The sequence below is a fragment of the Vipera berus genome (assembly GCF_964194415.1).
Source record: "Vipera berus genome assembly, chromosome: Z".
NCBI lineage: Eukaryota > Metazoa > Chordata > Lepidosauria > Squamata > Viperidae > Vipera > Vipera berus.
The window spans coordinates 13,358,777-13,381,868 of record NC_138205.1 but is presented as its reverse complement, the minus strand read 5'-3'; the positions used below and the strand labels follow the sequence as shown (position 1 = coordinate 13,381,868).

The 23,092-nt window shown below is 46.3% G+C and overlaps 1 protein-coding gene across 1 annotated transcript in view; it reads right to left on the bottom strand.

Moving 5' to 3' along the window:
• Positions 1–17,408, bottom strand: part of LOC308678282 (F-box/LRR-repeat protein 19-like) — a 30,190-nt gene extending 12,782 nt beyond the window's left edge. The window contains exons 1-8 of the mRNA XM_081345385.1: positions 17,082–17,408; positions 16,847–16,897; positions 10,591–10,795; positions 8,619–8,762; positions 8,444–8,530; positions 6,971–7,180; positions 4,351–4,383; positions 3,123–3,263 (exon numbers count right to left, since the gene is read on the bottom strand). Coding sequence (XP_081201511.1) covers positions 3,123–3,263; positions 4,351–4,383; positions 6,971–7,180; positions 8,444–8,530; positions 8,619–8,762; positions 10,591–10,764 — 789 coding nt within the window. The 5' untranslated portion in view covers positions 10,765–10,795; positions 16,847–16,897; positions 17,082–17,408. The remainder of the gene's footprint in view (positions 1–3,122; positions 3,264–4,350; positions 4,384–6,970; positions 7,181–8,443; positions 8,531–8,618; positions 8,763–10,590; positions 10,796–16,846; positions 16,898–17,081) is intronic.
• Between the last annotated feature and the right edge of the window lie 5,684 nt (positions 17,409–23,092).

The window sequence follows — 23,092 nt, the reverse complement described above, 5'->3', positions numbered from 1 at the left end:
TCGCGGACTTCAACTCCCAGAATTCCCGAGCCAGCCATGCTGAGGGAAAAGGGAGAGGTTTCCAGGCTGAGCCATGCTGGCTCAGGAATTCTGGGAGTTGAAGTCCACGAGTCATAAAAGAGCCAAGGTTGCCTACCCCTGGCCTAGGCCTTAGGCCGCTTTATGGCTCGCGGACTTCAACTCCCAGAATTCCCGAGCCAGCCATGCTGAGGGAAAAGGGAGAGGTTTCCAGGCTGAGCCATGCTGCCTCAGGAATTCTGGGAGTTGAAGTCCACGAGTCATAAAAGAGCCAAGGTTGCCTACCCCTGGCCTAGGCCTTAGGCCGCTTTATGACTCGCGGACTTCAACTCCCAGAATTCCCGAGCCAGCCATGCTGAGGGAAAAGGGAGAGGTTTCCAGGCTGAGCCATGCTGGCTCAGGAATTCTGGGAGTTGAAGTCCACGAGTCATAAAAGAGCCAAGGTTGCCTACCCCTGGCCTAGGCCTTAGGCCGCTTTATGGCTCGCGGACTTCAACTCCCAGAATTCCCGAGCCAGCCATGCTGAGGGAAAAGGGAGAGGTTTCCAGGCTGAGCCATGCTGGCTCAGGAATTCTGGGAGTTGAAGTCCACGAGTCATAAAAGAGCCAAGGTTGCCTACCCCTGGCCTAGGCCTTAGGCCGCTTTATGGCTCGCGGACTTCAACTCCCAGAATTCCCGAGCCAGCCATGCTGAGGGAAAAGGGAGAGGTTTCCAGGCTGAGCCATGCTGGCTCAGGAATTCTGGGAGTTGAAGTCCACGAGTCATAAAAGAGCCAAGGTTGCCTACCCCTGGCCTAGGCCTTAGGCCGCTTTATGACTCGCGGACTTCAACTCCCAGAATTCCCGAGCCAGCCATGCTGAGGGAAAAGGGAGAGGTTTCCAGGCTGAGCCATGCTGGCTCAGGAATTCTGGGAGTTGAAGTCCACGAGTCATAAAAGAGCCAAGGTTGCCTACCCCTGGCCTAGGCCTTAGGCCGCTTTATGGCTCGCGGACTTCAACTCCCAGAATTCCCGAGCCAGCCATGCTGAGGGAAAAGGGAGAGGTTTCCAGGCTGAGCCATGCTGGCTCAGGAATTCTGGGAGTTGAAGTCCACGAGTCATAAAAGAGCCAAGGTTGCCTACCCCTGGGTTAGGGCTAATAGTGGTCCTCGTTACACTACAGCTCCTTCTAGAAGCCTAAGAAAAGTTGGGGCGGAGCATGAAAAACCGACACCCACTGAAAACTAACTATGCCACAGATATACACCTCTAAACCCCCATTCTAGTTCCTTGCTCAGAATGCGGTGTGCGAAAGCATGGTGGAAGCACTGGAACCAGGGGATGTGAATCTTGTGTAGTTTTTTTTTTTTTAAAAAAACCCATTTTTATCCCGCCCTTCTCCGAAGACTCAGGGTGGCTTACAATCTAAGTACAAACCAATGTGCTTAGCAATAGCCTTTGTTCTATGTATATGCCTGCTTATTAGAGCTTTCGGGGGCCTCCAAGCGGCATTATTACAAGGTCAGCTTAATTTCCCCCAACAATCTGGGTCCTCATTTTACCTACCTCGGAAGGATGGAAGGCTGAGTCAACCTTGAGCTTGGTGGGACCCGAACCTGCACTAATTGCAGGCAGCTGGTGTTACTTAAGGAGGCATTAGCCCACTGCTCCACCAAGGCTCTTACAAGTTACTGGAATCAACCCTGCACTCGTAACAGATTGGTTCCCAGTGGTTCCCAATCTTTTCTATACCCCGCGCCCCTAGAACGCTTCTGATATATTCTCACGCCCCTTACAAAAGTTCGAAATAACGTCAACAAATTATGCACACTATAATTGTGCAAAAAACCATGTTTTCGCACTCCCTGGAATATCGTCTCGCACCCCCCCACCCCGGTTGGGAACCCCTGGGTTAAACAAACCACAGCTGGATGGGTTCATACATCGTATTCAGCCACAAACCAGAAGTGGGCAGCCACAGCCTTCAAACCCATATGCTCATGTGGGAAAGTCGTGCAGACGAGTGTGATGCCTTGAAAGACCGCCAGCAAGGTTTTTTTTAAAAAAAACACGACGACAAGCAAAAACTCCCAAATTATTCTCCCAAACTAGGTGGACATGAATAAAGTGGATTCGCCCACTTTGTTTCTATTTCACAGACACAAACCTGCATGCGCGCACACACCAATACTAAGCACAGCCCTCGGCCACCAGAACTATAACTGACAAAATGGAACAGCTGGGTTACCCCCAAGAGGCTAAGTCAAAGGCAAGCGATGGGACTCAACAAAGCTAAGCGGAATCGCAAAACGGGCCTGAAAAGGAAATAGCTCCCCGCTGCCATGCCAAGCCCAGGGCTAGGAGGAGGAGTAAACAGAAGGCAACTCTGAGCAGAGACCACCAACTCCTCCTTTTAGGCAGCACAGTAAATTAAACCTTTGGGGGGTCAAATGCACACTCTTACATGGCGCAAGACAAGGTGAACTCAAGGTAAACAGGAACACACCCGCCCCTAACAATGGCGGCTGCCCAGCTTGGCAGCCAAGTGGTCATTCACGATGAGGGAAGGGGGCAGAACACTAGTGGCCCACATCTGCACTTTCTACTGTTCCCCTGCAACCCATGAGCCCAAACACTCATGGTGGCCTGGTCGAGCAGCTGAGCTGTATCCCCGCTTCTTCAGAAGCTATTCGGACTAAAATCTTTAAAAGTGACGAATCGTTGCAATTGAATTAGCTAAAACTAGTTTGCTTTCGTAAATTTTACCTGGTTAGGCTTGCCTGACTCGCTACGGCTACGCCAATGCAAAACGAGCTAGATTGTGGCTTACAGCAGGGGTCCCCAACCCCTCGGCGGCAGACCAGCACCAGTTCACGACGTGCCAGAAACTGAGCTGCTCAAACAAGCAAAGCCTCATCCATGCATGTGCGGGGGTGCAGGCAACACGCAAAAACACACACACACGCACCCCTCCAGTCCGTGAAAAAAGCTCTCGTCACGCAACCGATCCCTGGCGTCCAAAAGATGGTTTAGGGCACTGTGTGAATGCAGCCACCCTCTCTTGCCCCAGACTTGCCAAGGTCTTAAGTAAGGGCAACAATTTCGGCCTGGGGTATGAGCTGCTCACCTCTAAGTCACTGGCTGTGATCTGGCTCAGGTGAATAGACGGGTGGGAGATGGCCCCCTTCACCTCGAAGTCACCGCCGCCCATGCGGCTCCAGGTCTGTATGGAATCCAATTTGTTTCCATCAAGTGGTTGCTCAGCGCCCTGCAAAAAAAAAAAGCACGCATGCAGAAATGAAACTGGCTGTGGGAAGAAAAAAAGCAAGTGAAAAGGCGAGTGAGAAGCGCAAGTCAGCTTCTTTCATGCAGCTTTTTTTTTTTTTTAAGAGCACCGTGTTCCATCAGCCGCTTGGCAAAGCTGGACACAGCAGCTGCCTGCAAAGGTGGCCAGGACCGAGTCGGGGGACCCTTGGACGGCCCTGGAGGGTTGTGAAAATTGCTTCTGATACTGGCGCCAAAATAAAAAAAAAAAGACATCTTTTGATGACTCAGCTCTTGGGAAAAGGGCCAAAGTTTCACAAGAATTGGCAACGAGATGTCAGCCATTACTTAATAAATAAGTAAGTAAATAGGATTGTGGGACGGGGGGGGAGGGCTTGTGGATGCCCTGAGGGTAAAATATCCCTCTGGCAATGATCTGCCTGGAGAAAAAGACTTGAGAACCACATTGTACCGCAGTCTTCCTCAGCTTCCAGACATACTTAATTCCCGCTCTTATTAGCCCCGGCAAGATCGGGCCCTGAACAATGCGCCAGCGCAAACCTAATGAATGTCATCTAAGCACACCCTCTGCATGGGGTCCTCGGTTTACGACCACTTGTTTAGCGATCAAAGTTACAATGGCCCTTTAAAAAAGGGACTTTTCACACTGACCAGGGTTGTAGCATCCCTGTGGTCACGTGATCAGAATTCGGACGCTTGGCAACTAGCCTGTGTGTATAAAAGTTGCAGTGTCCTGGGGTGGGTGGGGTGGGGTGGGGGTCAAGTGATCCCCTTTTGCGACCTTCTGACAAGCAAAAGTCAATGGGGAAACCAGATTCACTTAACAACCGCGTTACTAACCGAAGGACTGCAGTGATTCACTTAACAACTGTGGCAAGGAAAGTTGTAAAATGGGGATCCCCAGATGGGTCCATGACCTGCCTGGCTCTTATATCAGGGAAATTCTTCCTTTTCTTTTCTTTTCTTTTTTCTTAAACTTCCCCCTTGGCATCTTATCCAGGGGCCCTTCTTTGCATAATGAAATCCAGCCAGGTGAGGGGGGGGGAAACAAAAAAACCTAAACCACTCACCTTTTTCAAATGTTTTTCCCGGGTACCTTTTAACTGGGAAGAGAAAGAAAGAACAAATGTGAGAATTATAGACCAGAGCACGTTACTTAAAAGTTATCAAAAGGAAGGAATTTGGAGTTGAGAATATTGGGGGGGGGGGAAACCTGGAGAGCCAAATTAAGCACTTAAAAAGTTCAGAGATCCAGAATGTTTTTCCACTGGCTAGGGAATTCTGGGATTTAAAAAAAGTCCACGAGCCTTAAAGTGGCCAAGTTGGACCCCCCCCCCCCCGATTTTGTGCACAGGCAAAAGAAGGATGACTTGCTAACACATATATTTTTTTTGAGTTGTCAGAGGTTTCCCAGAATGAAAGTGGGCAAAACCACCTGGAGAACTGGGGTCCCAGTCTGACCAATTTTGTCGGGACTGTGACCCTCAGCATGCCGCACATAAGCCCAGGGTGACCCTCAGATCTGCAGCACTTAACATAATCCATAATCCAGAGATTCCTACTTTTAAGACTGGAGTGGAAAGAGGTGTAGTTCAGGGGTGTCAAACTCACATTTCATTGAGGGCCGCATCAGCATTGCGGTTGCCCTCAGGGGGCCGGGTGGGTGTGGCCTGGGTGGGCGTGGCCTACTGGGTGGGCGTGGCTAAAGTGCATATGGCCTACTGGGTGGGCGTGGCCAGCTCTACATCGTTCACATCAAGGGTGCCTATGGGGGCCTGGGCAGGAGTGGGACAGATCTGGGGGTCTCTAGCAGGAGGAGGGTCTCTGGGCCAGGGCCAAGGCAGTGGGGGCCGTTCCCTCACTGTTTCCAGGGTGGCTTCGTGGGCCGCATGAAACCACTTCACGGGCCGGATCTGGCCCCCGGGCCTTGTGTTTGACATGTCTGGTGTAGTTTGTAGAAGGAATACAAACTGGGATAGTGCATTAGGGTTAGAGGCAGAAAGTCGTAAGGCAAGACTGGTGCTAGTTAGTATGGTGACTTCAGAGAAGTAGGAAGTTTCACTTGATCATCAACTTTGGCAACAGTAGTACCAAGACCGCAAATTAGGATGTAGCCACGTGATCTCAATGGATATGGATCACCCATGCTCCCCCAACAGCATCATGTGACCCACCGAGGTGAGGTCAGAAGAACTGAGTAGCCAAGATGCCCAATGTCACTTATTAACAGTTATTTGTATGCCGCATATTCAGCTGGCAATAAAACAACAGAAGCATTGCTAAAACCATTTAACAACCAACCCCGTAACAACTTCTGTTGCCCAAGCCAACAGTTGCCCCAACAAATATGCTATCCACCACTCCCCCACCAAAAAAAAAAACACTTTGTGGAGAAGCATAGCCTTGACTGCTTTGCTAATTAACAGTTAGAACAGAGAAGGGAAAACAACCAAATTGGGATCAAGTAACAGATGTCAAGAACTTTTGGAAGGGAAGTGGAGTAGACACAACAATGATAAAAAAATTGACATCATTAGGAGGCATAAGGGTGTTTGGAGACAAAGGGACAAGAACAAAGCTTTGGGTCTTCAAAGCCTCACTGCAACGGCCCAGGAGCCAGTCAGGCACAGATCTGATGGGTTAAAAAAAAAAGTGGGGGATTTTTGGACTACATGGGAAAAGTTGAAGAGAGCTAAACAGAGCTGAAGAGAGCTAAACAGATCAAACAAAATTACTTGGCCACCATGAAGAATTAAGTGAGTGGAAAAGGCTACCACAAACTGCAATGGAGACTGTCAAGCCGAGGTGAAGCGATTGGATATCCGTGCTGTACGCTGAGTCTATCAAACACATTCCTGATGACTGTTTTTTTATACCCCTCTTGTAAATCTGCTGAGATCATCTAGCTGACTAGCGTAAGAAATAAGACCTTAGGACAGTCTAGGGAGAATCTTGCTGGCAGCTTCCCTGTCCGCTGTATGGATTGGAGGACACTGCCCTTCATCTCTAGCCAACATACCCAGGATGCTGAAGAAATGCCTAGTGACCCTGTGGTGGCGAACCTATGGCACCCGTGCCACAGGTGGCACGCAGAGCCCTCTCTGTGGGCACGCGCACCGTCTCCCCAGTCGTAGGCCCTCAGCTGGGTATTATAAAACCCTTTTTTGCTTTAGGCCTCCATTACCGTGTGCAAAAAAAAAAGGTTCAATCAATCAATCAATCAATTTCATCTTCTCATGGGGAAAAAAAAGATCTCGCAAAGTTGGAATTGATTGATGGAACTTTTTAGTCCCACCCAGTCTGCCGTTACCACCGCAGCCATGCCCACCCAATGGGCCACGCCCACCCAATGGGCCACGCCCACCCGGCACCCGACGATACATAAGTGGGTTTTGCGTTGCAGTTTGGGCACTCGGTCTCTAAAAGGTTTGCCGTCATTGGCCCTAGTCTGACGTGTCAAGGAAGTTTTAAGCTCACCTGACGAGGGCAGATCGACTAGTCCAGGGGTAGGCAACCTCGGCTCTTTTATGACTCATGGACTTCAACTCCCAGAATTCTGGGAGTTGAAGTCCATGAGTCATAAAAGAGCCGAGGTTGCCTACCCCTGGACTAGGCTAAAGGGCGAGAAAGATCCCAGACTGGCAGACACATGAGGCCTAAAAGTCATAGGCTGAGCCCGTGGCCATTCACCTTCTTCTTGGGTCCCGTCTCAGGGGCCGGGATCTCCTTTTTGCGCTTGTGAGCACCCGTCTGGACCGGACTCTCCTCAGAGGGTGGCGGGGGCAAAGGCGGCGCTGGTGGCAACTTCTTCTTGTTCTGAGCGGGCTCGTCGGTCAGCTTCCACCGGACCCCTTCCTCACCGTTGTCCGAACGCCGCTTCCCTGTGCCATCCCCCGAATCCTGAGAGGGTAGGCAGGAGAGAGGCAGGAGAAACCGGCTCACACACACACACTGCGGGCAGCTTCCCCTTTTTGAGTCACGTTTGGCTAAATCAGCCACAAAGGGATGTCTTCCCCAGGCACGCTCGGTCAATAACAAACCACCGTATTATGGCTCAACCCAACCTATCCAATCCTCGCCAATCCTCTTAGGACGTTGCTCGGAGGCAGCGCTGAGGAAAGCAGGCCAGAGAGGGATTTTATGGATGGCACATCACACGGAGCCAAATAATTTTTTTCTGCAGAAAGACCTCTAAGCAGAGGGGTCTCTCTCTCGAGAGAGAGACCATCCTCATCCTCACAGGTAGTCCTTGACTTATGACCGTTAACGGAGCCTGGGATTGCAGTCCGTAAGTTGTGCCAGTTGTTAAGCAGGTCATCGCATGACTGACCCTATTTGACGTTGTTTTTTTTTTGGTTGGGATCGTTCAGCGAATGTAGTAGTTAAGCAGACTCATTGTCTGCAATGGGCATTTTTTATTTTTTTGTGCCAGAAACCTGAAGTAAATGCCGGTTCCCAGCCAAAAAAAGAAAGCCATAAATCATGGCTACATGACTGCAGGATGCTGCAAATGATCATGGTGGGAAGAGGCAGAAAAACGTCCAAAATGTGATCACATAACTGGAGAAGAAAGGTGGTAGTTGTAAGAACCTTTCGGGGGTCCGTTGGTAACTCTGAACAGTCGCTAAGAGACCAATTATAAGTAGAGGACTATCGTGTCTTAGCTACAGAGGATTATTATTCTTCACATGGGGGGGGGGAACTATAGAAAAAGGGTGTCAGTCCAAGGTGTAGCTGTGAATAATGAGAGCACAAAATAAGAAAATACTCCAGGAGTATTAATTGTTAGAACAATTAAATCAGTGGAACAATTTGCCTCCAGAATTTGTGAATTCTACAACACTGGAAGTTTTAAAGAAGTGACTGGACAGCTATTTGTCTGAAATGGTATAGGCTTTCCTACCTGAAGAGGGGGTTGAACTAGATGACCTCCAAGGTCCCTTCCAACTTATTATTATGATGATGATGATGGCGACCCAAATGGGCCCTCCTATGTCTCCCCCTCTCGCTTTGCCCTGGCTTCAAAGCCAATGACACTGTGGGGCTTCTACCCCACCCACTCTTTGATTCTCCCTTCTCTAGGATGCTGTTTCCCCCCCCCCGCCACACACACACACACACGCACACACACACACGCACACACACACAAACCAAACCACCTACTTTCATTGATTTGCCTTCTCTCTTGCACTTGGGACATTCCCAGCAGTTTGGAATTTCATTGTTGATGACCCCTTCAGCGATTCCCATCTGCAAAGAGAAAGACCGGTGGAGGTGAAGGAAGTGGGTGAGGCACTCCTGAGAGGGGCCGCAATTTTCTAGTGGCTTCTCCTCTCACCTTCAAGCAGCCTGGATGCACAATCTCGTTGCAAATGGTACACTCCATGAGTGACAGGTTGAACTTCTCCTCTTCAGCCTCCACGGTGTCCTCTTTCCCGGCCTCCCCACAGACCAGGCACACGGCCGTGTGAGGTAGAACTGGCTGCAAGGAGACAGCAGTCAGAAGTAAGTGATACAAAATCAAGCAGGAAAGCTCTTCCTACCCCTAGTAGACATCCATCATCTTTCCTGGAGGCAGCCGAGTCGGGGGAGGCCAGTCGGGACACCGGCCGCAAACCCTCCTGTGCCCACCTTTTATGGCAGGGGTCTTCAAACTTGGAACCTTTTATGACTTGCGGACTTCAACTCCCAGAATTCCTCAGCCAGGCACGAGGAATTCTGGGAGTTGAAGTCCACAAGTCATAAAAGGGCCAAGTTTGAAGACACCCCCCCTGGTTTTATAGCAATGAGTAAAGCTGCATCTTAAAAGCTGCACTTAAGACGTTACAAATTCCAAAGGAAGGGTGGCTTTCAGTTCTCGTCCCGTAGGAAGTGTTCCAAACAGGGTGCTTCCAGCTTAAAATATTTTCAGCGTGAAACGTTTTGCACCTCTTGCTTTTAAAATGTTTATGTTTATTGGACTTATATACCGCCCTTCTCCCGTAGGACTCTGGGCGGTTCACAAGGAATTTAAAATAACAATACAAATCACAAAAGTTAAGAACAATTGAAATAATTAAATTTAGTCCTTGAATAAAATATAAAACCCCTGTTAAAACTCCAATTAAAACCCAATTAAAATAAAATTAAAATTAAAATTCTCAGTCCTGGCTGGAAAGCTCAAAGAGCCAGGTCTTCAGGTCCCGGCGGAATGAACGAAGGTCAGGGGCAGTCCTGAGCTCTACGGGCAGCTGTAGGGGCTAGGAAGAAATAGGACAAGATGGAAAAAGGAGACGGGAGGAGGGGCTCACAGCAGCCTAGTGGATGAAACGTGACTTCAGTCACGCAAGATACCACGGAGCTCTACACCTGATTTTTCAAAGCAACTTCAGATGTGGAGAAAAGATCTTGGATGACTCAGTTTCTGGACTGCACCGTGTCAGGGAAGGGGAGTTGTATGTGGGAATGTTCAACAAAGAAATGGCTCCATGCAGAAAGCTAACGTATGAACTGGGCAACCACCTTAACCTCCTAGCTTTTTCGACACAATATGGATCATTTCTTCATTTTGCGCAGTACATCTCTGTTTTTACTTGCAGCTCTCGGCAGATTTGAAAGATGCAGGAAAAGCTAAGGATTCGCAATATTAAACCACACCAGTCTGCAGACAAGAACTAAATGGAAAAACCAGTAGTGTCAAGAAAACTAGTTGAAACTCTTCGGGCAAATTAACTTTCCAGGAACTTTAAAGCTTTTTTTTTTTTAAAATCCACCGAGAAATATATGCAAACCCTAGAATCGGGATCCTGAATACAGTTTAGGGATGAAATGTGCATTCTTTTCCTTTTTATTTAGGCTGTCGGAGAGCTGGAGGCAAAACACGTGTCTCTGTTCCTTTTCTATTCCAATTTGACGATTTGGGGATAGGTAGAAGAGGCATGGCAGATCTGGAGCACATTTTTTTCCCCACCCTCAACGGGATGAGGGATCTGTGCCCTACGACAACTCGCCACGGCCAACTTGCCGTGGGACAAGAGTGTCACTAATATTGAAGACATAGCGGAACAGAATCATTGAAGAGAGGATGTCATAGGAGGGACAAAATGAAATGTGAATGACAAAAATTAAAATATTTTTAAAATTATTTTAAATAATTGAATTGAATTATTGATTTGTCCCGCAACGAGTTGGCCACGTCGAGTTGTTCCCCAGTGAGTTGGCCGGGGGGGAGCTGGGTGCTAGGCGGGAGTAGAAAAGCCAGACTTTGCACACAACAGAAATCTGTGACACGGGTGACCGTCAGCGTTGGCTGCCCTGTTTCTCTCACTCACCGCTGTGCACTGCCTCTGCAGGCAGGACTGCTTCATGCGTCCAGGACCCCCAAACTTCTTCATGTCCTTGCAGAAATGGCACTCCCCACACTCTGATCGCAGGCACGCTTTACACTTCCGGCACCGCGTCCGCCGCCGGCGAGCTCCAGCCCCTGCCCCTTTGCTGGACGACATTGGCTACGTCCCGCTTCAGCTACTCTCTGGGCTGCAAGGAGGGAAGGCAAAAGAGGCAAACCAGGCAGGTAAATATGGGGGTCCAGATCGGCAAGCTGAAACTGGCAGTGAAGAGAAGGACGTGCAATACGAAGGAATCAAGATTCTCATTATCAAGGTAGCCCTCGATTTGCAACAGGTCATTTAGTGATCGTTCAAAGCTACGACGACACTGGAAAAGTTGACTTATGACCATTTCCCCCACTTACGACTACTGCAGCTTCCCTTTGGTCCTGTGATCAAAATTCAAGATGCTTGGCAACTGATTCATATTTATGACGGTTGCAGTGTCCTGGGGTCATGTGATCACCCTTTGGGACCCGGATTCACTTAACGAGCATTTTACTAACTTAACAACTGCAGTGATTCACTTAACAACTGTGGCAAAAAAGTGGGGCAGAATTCACTTAACAAATGTTTTGCTTAGCAACAGAAATTCTGGGGCTCAATTGTGGTCGTAAGTTGAGGACTACCTGTATATGCATTAGGGAGAAAAAGAAAACACATTGCAAGGAGAAATACGTCCTGCGATCAAAGGCACACATGATCAGCCGTCACCAACGTTGGGCAAGGGGAAAAAAATAAAAATAAAATTAAGCACAGCAAAATGAATTTGAGTTAAGAAAAATTGCCAAGCGTCTGAATTTTGCTCATGTGACCATGGGGAAGATGCAACAGTCGTTAAGTGTGAAAAGCAGTCATAAGTACAAACCAGTTGCCAAGCATCTGAATTCTGATCATCATGGGGATGCTGGAAAAGCTATAACTATGAAAAATGGTCATAAAAAAACTTTTTTCAAGTGCCGCTGTAACTTTGAAGTCACTAAATGGACTGTTGTAATTCGAGGACTATCCCAAGCAAAATAGTTGAGATGATATTAACTAGCACACTGATCAAAGAACCATCAGTTCTATGAAAAAAAGAGCCAAATCTAAGGGAATACAGAGTTGGATTTAGTTCTAGCAGTGCCATCCAACACCATTTTCAAGTGTCATTCTCAAGTTTTCAGTTGATCACAGATCATGAGTTGTCCTCGTCTTGTGTGAACACTGAGGGTTATGCAAAGAGCTCAAAGGCAGGAACTACTGGATAGCAAAGCAGAATTTCTCTGCTACCTCAACCTTGGATAATTTAGGACAATGTTTCTCAACCTTGGCAGCTTGAAAACATCTGGCTGGGGAATTCTGGAAGCTGGAAATCCACATATCTATAAGTTGCCAAGTATGAGACACACTGGTTTAGGAGCTAGCTTGGTGAAAACTCCTGCCTCATTAAAGAACTCTGGGACTGCCTAATAGTTGTTTTAAAAACATTGGTTTAATCCAGCGTTTTTCAACCTTGGCAGCTTTTAAGATGTGTGTAGGTCAACTCCGAGAATTCCCTAGTCTGAAGGTCATACATCTTAAAGTTGCCAAGTTTGAAAAACACTGAATTAATCGAAGAGCAGAATAGGCTACTCCTTATACTGCTACATACAACAATGCTCATTCAGTTCTGCAACAGGAGAAATTACCCAATCTCACTGGAAGACGGTCTCGACGAGCACAGAGAAACAGTTTTCCTGTCAAGAACAACATCAAAACTTTTGCGTGTTCCTCAAAAACCTATTTGGGTGTCAGGGATAAACTATTTTGCTAGAGCAGGAAAAAAAATGATTTTTTTTTAATAGTCGCCTAATTTCCAAGACATTTTCTCTACTAGGGTATAGCTAAAAACAAGAGGTCAGTCTTAACTACATCGTGGTTACAAAGGTGGCAAAAGTAAAAATAGATTTGTGACAGGTATTGTGCAAATTCTGTTCTCCAAGATGAACATATCATGGCAACTGCTGCTGTCCAGGTGAGGTGAATAAAATCCAATCATGTTTTTCCAAAAACATTTATACAGTTAGTCCTCGACTTAACGACAACTGAGCCCAAAATTTCTGTTGTTAAGCAAGACAGTTGTTAAGTGAATTTTGCCCCATATTACGACCTTTCTTGCCACGGTTGTTCAAGTTAATCCCTGCAGTTGTTAAATTACTTAACACAGTTGTTAAGTGAACCTGGCTTCCCCATTGACTTTGCTTGTCAGGTGGCCACAAAAGCTGATCACATGACCCCAGGACACTGCAACCGTCATAAATATGAACCAGTCTTAAGGGCATACGATACACACAACCATTCATATTTGGTTCTGATCAGTGCTTTTTTTGTAAAAGAAAAAGGTGCCGGAACTCACACATGTCATACAACCCGCCTTGCCTACCCTACAAGGTTCCATCCAAAAAAGGTGCCGGAACTCCGTTCTGAGCGTTTTATGAGAAAAAAAGCCCTGGTTCTGATAGCCCCCCTTAGGCATAGCATTCTGAGCACCATTGTGGGCAAAACATTTGGTGGAACTGTATTATATGACACTGAATATAATCACCTATAGCCCCTGTATATGAAGCAGTTAATGCCATCAGTTTTCACCTTGTTAGGGAGTTCAGAGAGATAAACCCATACAGATTACAGGCGATGTATAATAATGCTGTAGGTGGTTAAAAAGAAATTGGACTTAATTAAGACTCTTTGAGGGAGATGGGCAGCTCAGAAATGTCTGTGTGTGTGTGTGTGTGTGTGTGTGTGAGATAGAGAGAGGGGGGGAAATCCAATATTTCTATTATGTTAAATCAAATGATAGGGCTCTTTGATTTTTCTGCCGTCTCCTCTCACAATGTAACAGAAGTCACCAGGGTTTATAGATATTCGAGGGTGCTCGTGAGACATAAGATTCTCACAAACACCGTTTCATGAAAGAAGCCAAAAAAAAGTAAATAGGCCAATTTTTCCCAAGACACAACAAACAGGAAGGAGGCATAAGAGGAGACACGAATCTATAAGTTAAATAAAAAGAGCTGTTTTCTGTATTACTTTAGAATAGTTTCGAGATATGCAGATTCTGTTTTGATGTCATTACCCAAAACAGGACTCTCAAATAATAACAACAATAATAATAATTATATCCCTGACAGCAATTATTTCAATCTTATGAGAGGCAATATAAAGAAAGAAAAAAAGAATAAATTTGTTGTGCAAATGGAGAAGAGTACTATGATATCCCAGAAATCCTTAGAACCATTTTTTAAAAAAAAAATTTCCCAGGAATAACAGACATGCCAAATTAGAGGCTTAATAGGGAAACGCAAATAAAAATCAGACACAAAGCTGAAATTTATTCTAGCCCACTGTTTCTCAATTGCAGCAGGGTTAAATGTGTGGACTTCAACTCCCAGAATTCCTCAGTCAGCATGCTGGGAGTTGACGCCCACGTTATCTTAACGTCTCCGAGATTGAAAAACACTGGTCCAGACTGATTACAAAGACGTAAGATCTTAAGTTCTACTTTCAGAAGAAGAAAGTACAGCTGAAAAGGTGAAAGTGGAATTTGAGGAAAGTGTCAGGAGGAGACTGAGATAGGGCGGACCGGCAAGGACAAGGAAGACCCAAAAAAATCAACTGGAAATTTTGCAGATCAATCCTCAGTTAGGTATACCTTGCAGACCTGTCAATCAGAAAGTCTGTGAATTATGGAGTCCAACGGCAAGGCATCTAGAAGGCAAAAGCGTTCTCTCTGCCTTTTTTTAAAAAAAAAATTGCCTAACAGAAAAGCAATATATTTCTCAGGAATTTTTTTTCCTGATATTCAGAAAGCTAACAGAAGGATGGAATAAAGGAAAAACAGGAATTCAGAAGGAAGCGGGCAAAGCAACTTTCTGTTATCAAACGCAACTACTACAAATGACAAGCTTACATATAAAAACCGCCTCTGATGAGTGTGTGGCTTAATAACCTAAGAAAAAAGACACAATTCAGGAACCTCTCTACCACTGTAACGTAGGCCCGTCAAGTGAGGTCTGAACCAAACATCAAAGATGGGTGGCTCTGATGATGACTTTTTTTAATCCTATTTTTTACATGAATAACCAACGGCATTTAGGTCTTATTTTTTATTTTTATTTTAATTCCATTTATATCCCGCCCTTCTCCGAAGACTCAGGGCGGCTTACAAGCTTAGCAGGTCTTATCACTGCCAACCAATGGTATGAGGCGGACAGGAGAATACAGGATGCTACCAGGTCAGGGGAAAAAATTATTTCAGACTTTATGAGAGAAAAATACAGTGGCCATTTTCAAATCCCAAGCTGCTTTTTTCCAGTTTCTATTTTTTTTAAAAAAACAAACAAACATGCAATTTGGCCCTTTAATTTTATTTGCCATTTTAGCATATGGCGCGGCCCTTAGATATTTGACTACGAGAGGGGGGAAGGGACACTGCAAAAAGAATTAACTAAACTGGGGAGACATCTCATCTGAGGCTCAGAAATGAAATAAAATTCCAGGCTGAAAAGGGAAAATAGTGAAGGACTGAAATAAAAGGCAAACGTTGTGAAGAGGAGATGATGATGCCTTCATACGTTGGCATGGGGTCTGCGTGTTCGGTTCAGCAGCATCCCAACAGAGCTGGGGGAAAAACCTATTACCGTAATTTCTTAGAAGGAAGAAGGGGAGAGAAGGAGACTCAATGGTATCTATAGTGAATAAACCGTTTTCTATTTCTAAGAAAAATGAAATAAAAATCTAAGCGTGGGCTATTCTGAGGATTAACCCAGGAGAGAGCAAGAGATAAGTAGGTAGAAAAAGAAGGCACGTAGAAAGAGAATGAATGAGGATGAATGACTCTCTCTCTCTCTCTCTGCCCGGCTTGAGCTCCCCGTACTCATCCTAGCTAACATTTACACACATTCTATTGATGGAACATTTTGTCTCCTACCATCATTTCACCTCACCCCCTCCCTCTTTCTTCCAAGCAGGCGAAACACTGAAAGAGAAAACAAATGTAGGTATAAAGGAACTTGGCTCCGATACCTCATCACGCCCTGGCCTGGCTTCAGAGCTGACAGGCCCGGTCTTGGCAAGGGTTCCCACACACCTCAACCTGGCCTTCCATGATGCCAGTTGCTGGGTTCCCCCTCAATTCTCTCCGCCAGCTGCAACCAGCTTGACACATCTTTTCTGCTTTCCCTCCCGTTGAAAAGCCTTTAAGTCAAGCTGTTTGGTGGCGGCGGATCCTCCTCCGCTCAAATCCTTCTGGATCACACCGCTTCCTGACGGACATAGCCGGAGCCATCCTCTGTAGAGGGCCCCCTGAAATCGGCTTGGAAAGGCACCTCCCCTCTTCTCTTCTCTTCCTTTCCTTCTCCCCCTCCCCGGTTAAAACATGAGAAATACACAGAGGCAAGAGCGTTTTACGGCTGGTAATTCCTTCCCCTGGAAATCATAGAGGAGAAACTTTGGTTCCACGTTTGCCCCCGCGTACCCCAAGCCACACCGCTCGTCCCCTCTTCTTCCTATCTCTCAGCTCAAGCCGGACCTAGAGGTGACCAGATCCCTTGAAAAAAAACACCTGGCAAAATGATACACCCTAATCTTTCTTATTTTCCCTTTAGCGGGGCGAACAACAACAAAAATCTAAACACTCAAGGTGACAGAAGAGAAGCTGGAAAGGAAAGAATATCCAAGAAAACAAAACAACAAAGGAGATTAAAATGAATAAGAAAAGGGGGAAAACAATAGTAGATCAGGCATGGGAGGGGGGGGCGAGGAAGGAGAGGCAACAGAAGCAGCTCTAGATTCCACCCTCAGCAAAAAATATTTGTGCAACCAGCCTGATAGCTTAACATCCCTCCCTGGCTTCTGCATCTGAGTTGTTGTGATGCTTTCACATGCTGTGTGCGTTCACCCACAATCTACCATGTACAAATCTGTATTTTGGGAAGTGGGTTTGCAAAGCATGGGCAGTCCTGCTCAAAACACTGAGCTCCACAGGGTTGGAAGGAGAAGAGCTAATTAATTTGGAATGGGGAGATTAAGGTAGGGGGAGGGCAGGGAGAAAGAATGTGCCCCTAAAAAAGAAGAAGAGAGAGAGACAGGGGTTTTATTCCTTGAAAAAAAAAACAACATTATTTGGCAAAGCCAATGGGGGGGAGGGGGAGGAGGCAGTGGAAGGATACAGACTTACCTTTGGGAAGCGCATCTAGGCACCAAAGACTCTTCCCCGTCCATCAGCAGCCTCCAAGAGAGAAAAGATGCAGCACAGCTTACAATTGTTACACACATCTACACACAACCCAGGCAGACACCAGCAAAAAGGTGCCCAGAGGATGGGAGGAGAATTGGAGGCAGGAGCCCCCCTCCCCAATCCTAAAAACCCAATGAAAGGCTTGGAAGTAAGGTAGGGGAGATGGGTTACTCACCTGCTGTGTGGCCATGGGGTGGATGGCGATTCTAATGCTGGATTTGTTGTCATGGTGGGAAGTGAGGGTGAGGGGGGGGGGGAGAAGAGATCCAGCCAGTTGCTGAAGGAGCTGTGTGTGCGTGAGGCTCCGAGTCTCTCCCCCCACCTCCAACCAAAATGAGGAGTGGGGAGGAAAAAGGGGAAGAGGGGGGCGGGACAATCTCCCCAAAGAGGCTATTATAAATTCATAGCAGCGGTTCCCCCCCACACACACACCTCTCCCCCTCTCCAGTTCTACCCTCCACTATTTCCTGCTTTGCCCTTGGGAGAAAACAAGGGAATGATATGTGGGAGAGTTCTGCCCCCCCCCACACACACACACCGTGCGGTAATCAGAGAGGAAGCTAACACGCTGTGACACACACACACACACACACACACCTACTCGGGGACCTCCTGCACCCCTAATTTGGGACAGAGCCTTGGCATTCCCTAGGTGGGTGCACCCTCCAGTCCCCCCCAGCCCTCCTGGCTTCCTCCTGACTCCTCCTCCTCTTCTGCCCACCACTGAGATTTTCCTCACTTGCCTGAACACCCACCCTCCCCTTTTCAAATGCAGGCAGACCACTCCCCTCGCTCTTGCTGGAGGTGGAAGAGGAGGAGGAGGAGGAGGAGGAAGAGGAGGAGGGGGCTCTGCCCCTTCTGGCTTGTTCCTCCAACTACATCTCCCTTCACTTTGCAGCAGGAAGGGGAGGGGGGGTCTAAAGCTGCTGTCCCCCCCACCCCAATTATGAGCTCAGCCCGTGCTCCCTTTTCAATTAAAGGCTCATCTATGGCATAGCTGGTCCCCCCTCCCCAGAAAGAGTCCCCTTCTTTAGCCACCTGGCACCGCGGGGTCCCCCCCCTCCAAAGCAATGCCAAGGGTTTTTTGGGGTGGGTGGGTGGGTGGGTGGGTGGGTCTGTTCACCTTGCGAGACCCTGCGGATTGGGCGGGATGCTCTCCCCCTCCCCGACCCCGGTGCCCCCCTCTGCTCCTTCCCTCACGGGGGCTCTGCGCTGCCCGCAGGCTGTCCCTCCCCCCACATAAGGGAGGGTTTTAAACCCACCCACCCCCCTCCAGGTTGGCAAATCGGGGAGTGGGCTTCAGACCCCGCCACAACTCCTCCGAGAGGAGAGAGCGAGGCTCCACGGTCCTGGTGGGGCCCCCTTCTCCTGTCTCTCTCATTCTCTCCCCTTCCTCCTCCTCTTGCACATCCACTCACTCACTCGCTCACGCATACTGATACACACATCTCACACACGTATTCGCATACACACACATACACACAAAACCATCATGGCGGCCCCAGGAAGCCCAAAAGGGAACACTCGCCGCGCGCGGGTAGATGGGAATGGTAGTTTTTTCGACCCGGCCAGACACATCCGGCTCTATGAGCGCTGGGGAGAAATGGGGACTACAGTGAATATGGCAGGCAAAGATTCCGCGCAAGGAAGTATGGGGAGTGTGGTTTTTTATTTTCCGGCTCAACGCCTCGGGTGCCTTAGTTGCTATGGCCAGGAGAGGTGTTTTGGACTACAGCTGGGATGGCAGGCGGCAGCTGGAACGGTAGTGCTTCATGGGAAAGGTAGTTTTGCTTACCCACCGTATTGTATTGCGTCTTGCTCTCAAAGAGACGTATTTGGACTACGGTGTAAGATGGTCACCAAGGATCATGGGAATGTAGTTCTCTCTTCACGGCCCGTTCCTTCCTATCTTTATGCCATTGGTTCCTAAAACCTCAAGAGCGCCTGGACTACAATTAACATGGTGGGCGGAGGGGGTGTGTGTGTGTAAATTCAGTGGGAAGTGGTTTAAAAACGCTGGCCAGAGTCTCACTTTCAATTGAAATTAATAATTAACTGTGGTTTATCTTAATTAACAATTTACACCCTACTACACCAACCCACATGTGTAGAACCGCCCCTTTCTGTTTTGGTCTTGATTATGTCTGAGCATGTGCAGGGGGTTTTTTTGTTTTTTTTACACAGGGAAAGATATTTGCATTTTTTCTTAAAGAGGAAAGAACTTGCACGTAAAAATGGATCGTTTGCCAAAGTGAATTCAGAAAAATAAAAATGTAAGGAAAAATATTGGTTTTTAATACCGTGAAAACATTTCATGTTCTACAATAGAAAGCACAATTCCAACCTGCTAAAAACTCAAATTTATAATGGCCATTTTAATTTGGACTAAGTAATTAATCCATTTAAAATCATCAAATTATGTTCCAATGTATTTAAACAAGATACAATATTTAAACAAGATACAATATCAGCAATATTTCAAATAGTGAGATAAACATTTCTATTATGAATGGATGTTCTGATTGCAACTGAACAGCAACATACCCAGAGCCAGTGCTTTTTTTGTAAAAGAAAAAGGTGCCAGAACTCACACGTGTCATACAACCCGCCTTGCCTACCCTACAAGGTTCCATCCAAAAAAGGTGCTGGAACTCCGTTCTGAGCATTCTATGACAAAAAAAGCCCTGCCCAGAGCTAAAGCCTAAATCTGACAATTTAAGCTTGCTTGTGGCTTGACTATTTCCAAATAAGAGTGTTATTTGTATATCAGAATCAGCTGGGAAGCAAGATTATGAAATAGTGAAAAATGTCAGTCTAACATGTTTGTGTGAACATATGTATGCATATTTGCAGACTTGACATCAAAATGAAATCAATAATGTGCATAAAATGATCTCAAGAAAAGTGATTACTATATAAGTATAGAAAATTTATAGAGTATTCTCCTTTAAGTAGAAATACATGTGAATATTTTGTGTGGATGTTTGTTTTATTATGGCTGGTCACAGTCAGCCTGATGTTTAGACTGGATTTTGCGTGTTTGTCCACATATCAAGCCTTTCCCAAGGACCTGGGATAGGCATATGCACTTGTTTAATTAAAGATATCATAACACAATGTAAGTTGTTGCAAGTAAAGTTGTGTTTTGCAATTGACTGATGGTGATTTTGCCAACGCTGTTGGTGCTCAGCTGGTGCTCCAGATGTTTTGGGTTTGCACCTTTGGTATTATTTTTGCTTTCTTTTGCCACAATCATCCTACCTCTATCTGTGGGTCTTTGTATTTTGAATTTTTTCTCTTCTGCTGTCCCCAGCTACCGTGACCTCTACTATTCAGACTTTTCTGTCTTTCTTATTGACAATTATTGAATATGGGGTGCTTTATGGTGTTATTATTACTATTTCTTCACAACAATATAATGTTACATTTGACACTGGTAGTTGGTCTTCCTATGCAATGATTTCTTCCCCAAAAGCTAGGTTGTCACAATTTATCGATGTGGTGTATCTGTGGATCCAAGCAGTGTGTGGCCTTTTGCAATTGACAGATGGAAATTCTGCCAATGCAAATTTTTTAAGTGCCAGCCAAGAATTTTTTTTGGCAATGTGCCAATAACCCTGGGACTACCACATCCAATTTATGCCATACTGTAAGACTTCAATTTCAGCTTCCAGATCTTGATACTTTGCAGTCTTCTCCAAATCGGCTTCGATTCCCTGGTATTGCCACATCAATTATCACTTTGCAGTCTTCTCCAAATCGGCTTCGATTCCCTGGTATTGCCACATCAATTATCCATGCTTTCTTTTCAACCAGTTGTATCTGGTGTGTTTATCATTATTAGCATACTTATTCTGCTCACTTGTGCAGACCTCTACTTAGTACCTTGGATTTTCTCCTTTGAATCTCAGGGAAATAAACCCTAACTAAATGTTGCCTCCTAGTGGTGAAACCTTGTAATTCCCAGTGTGAAATATCTTACGTTTGAAAGAGCTGTTCCAACCAAGTTGCAAGGTTGAATCACCTGTTTTGAACATGGAACTGAACTGTTTTGACTTTAAAATACTTTTGGACTGTCAAGACCCCATAAGGACAAAACACCCAAGGATATCTTGCACACCACCAATGCCCCCTTCTAATATTGGCTGGTTCTATGGCTTTCAGTATTTCAGGCCATGTGAGATTCAGCCTGAAAATGTTTTTAGTGCTGATTTTGGTTGTTCATTCGCAGACATTTTGTTAGCCAACTAGGACAGGGGTCCCCAACCCCCGGTCCATGGACCAGTACTGGGCCACGGCATGCCAGCAACCGGTCCGCACAAATAAGCAAAGCCCCCTCCGTGGGATGCAGGCAGCACACAAAACCACTCCCCCTACGGTGCACGGAAAAACCTCTCTCCATGGAACCGGTCCCTGGTGCCCAAAAGGTTGGGGACCTCTGAATTAGGGCATCGCTGTTATCAGCCACAAACTTCACCCTCGCATTCGTGATGTTCCTTAGTTAGGTAATGAAATGTTTGCTGTGAACAATCAAGTGAATGCTCCAACACTGGAGGTTTTTAAGAAGAGACTGGAAAGCCATTTGCCTGAAATGGTATAGGGTTTCCTGCCTGAGCAGGGGGTTGGACTAGATGACCTCCTAGGTCCCTTCCAACTTTTTATTATTATTATTATTATTATTATTATTATTATTATTATTATTATTATTATTATTATTATTATTATTATTATTATTATTATTATTATTAAGCTCAGATAGCACCAGGAACTCTACAGTTCCTCTGAGCTATAAATATTCTACTGATAATAATTTAGATTTAGAACAGGGGTCTTCAAACTTGTCCCTTTTGTGGACTTCAACTCCCAGAATTCCTCAGCCAGACACGCTGGCTAAGGAATTCTGGGAGTTGTCCACAAGCCATAAAAGGGCCAAGTTTGAAGACCTCTGGTTCAGAAGATGCTTCCTTGTGATCAGGAAAGTAGAAGATTCACAATCTCCACTGGGGAAAAAAGACCAGGAGTCTTTTAGCATCTTTTCCAATGAACACATTTTATTAAGCTGAGCCCACTAAAACCTCTGTCCATTAATAAAATGTCAGAAAAGGTGCTATTCCCTCCAGAGGCAAGATAGCTATCTTCCTTCATTGTCTACTCTACAACAATGAATACTGAGAGTTGAAGTCCGCACACCTTAAGGTCTCCAAGGTTGAGAAACACTGGCTTATGTGGATATCTTGGTCACATGAAGCCCGCTGGCACCTTAAGAAATTGGTCCTTATGAAGACCTTTTAATAACCTCTAAAATTGTCAAACAAACACCCAGGAGAATTGGTATCTTTGAAGATTGGTTACCAAAATTTGAAACCTGGGTACTATTAACTGCACAGAGTTCTAATTCAGTTGACCATTACTAATCTCCTTTCTCCTTTGCTGCATTCATATGGCTGATAGACAGGTCTGTTCTCTTAATTTTCCAGGGCGTCATCAGATAATCATGGGCGTGGTATTTCTTGGACAGGCAGGAAAGATACCGGTATACTAAAATTGAACGTTCTCAGCTGATCCATTCATTAAATGAGAAGGAGTGTCTTGCCTGGAGCAGCCTATTGCTTCATGGAGGGCTAGTAGAAGAAGCTATCCTTCTGCTTTATTGACAGCCATTTCCATATCCTGCCTTGGAGTAACCAGTAGACCTGGGAGGTAAAAGAAGATGGAGACTCTTGCCGACATGTGTCTTGATTGATGACTCACTTGTGGAGATGGTTAGCAGCATCAAATTCCTGGGTGTGCAGCTAATAACTAGGCTGGCTTGGTCACTCAACAGCGAGACACTGGTGAAGCGGCCACAGCAGCGCCTGCATTTTCTGCATCACATGAGAAAAAATGCATCTTCCTTCCCCTGTCCTGACCACTTCCTATAGAGGGGCGATCGAGAGCATCCTGTCATATTGCATTGCAGTCTGGTTTGGAAGCGTTACTGCTTCAGACAGGAAGGTGGTGCAGAGAGTGGTGAGGATGGCAGGAAAGATTATTGGCAGTTCCCTCCCCTCCATCCAGGACGTAGCACATAAGCGTTGCTTGAGGAGGTTCGCAGGATTCATGACCTGCTTTCCTTGTTACCTTCTGGGAGGAGGGGGCTCTGTGGTATCCGAAGCAGAACATCCAGATTCAGTCACAGTTTTGTCC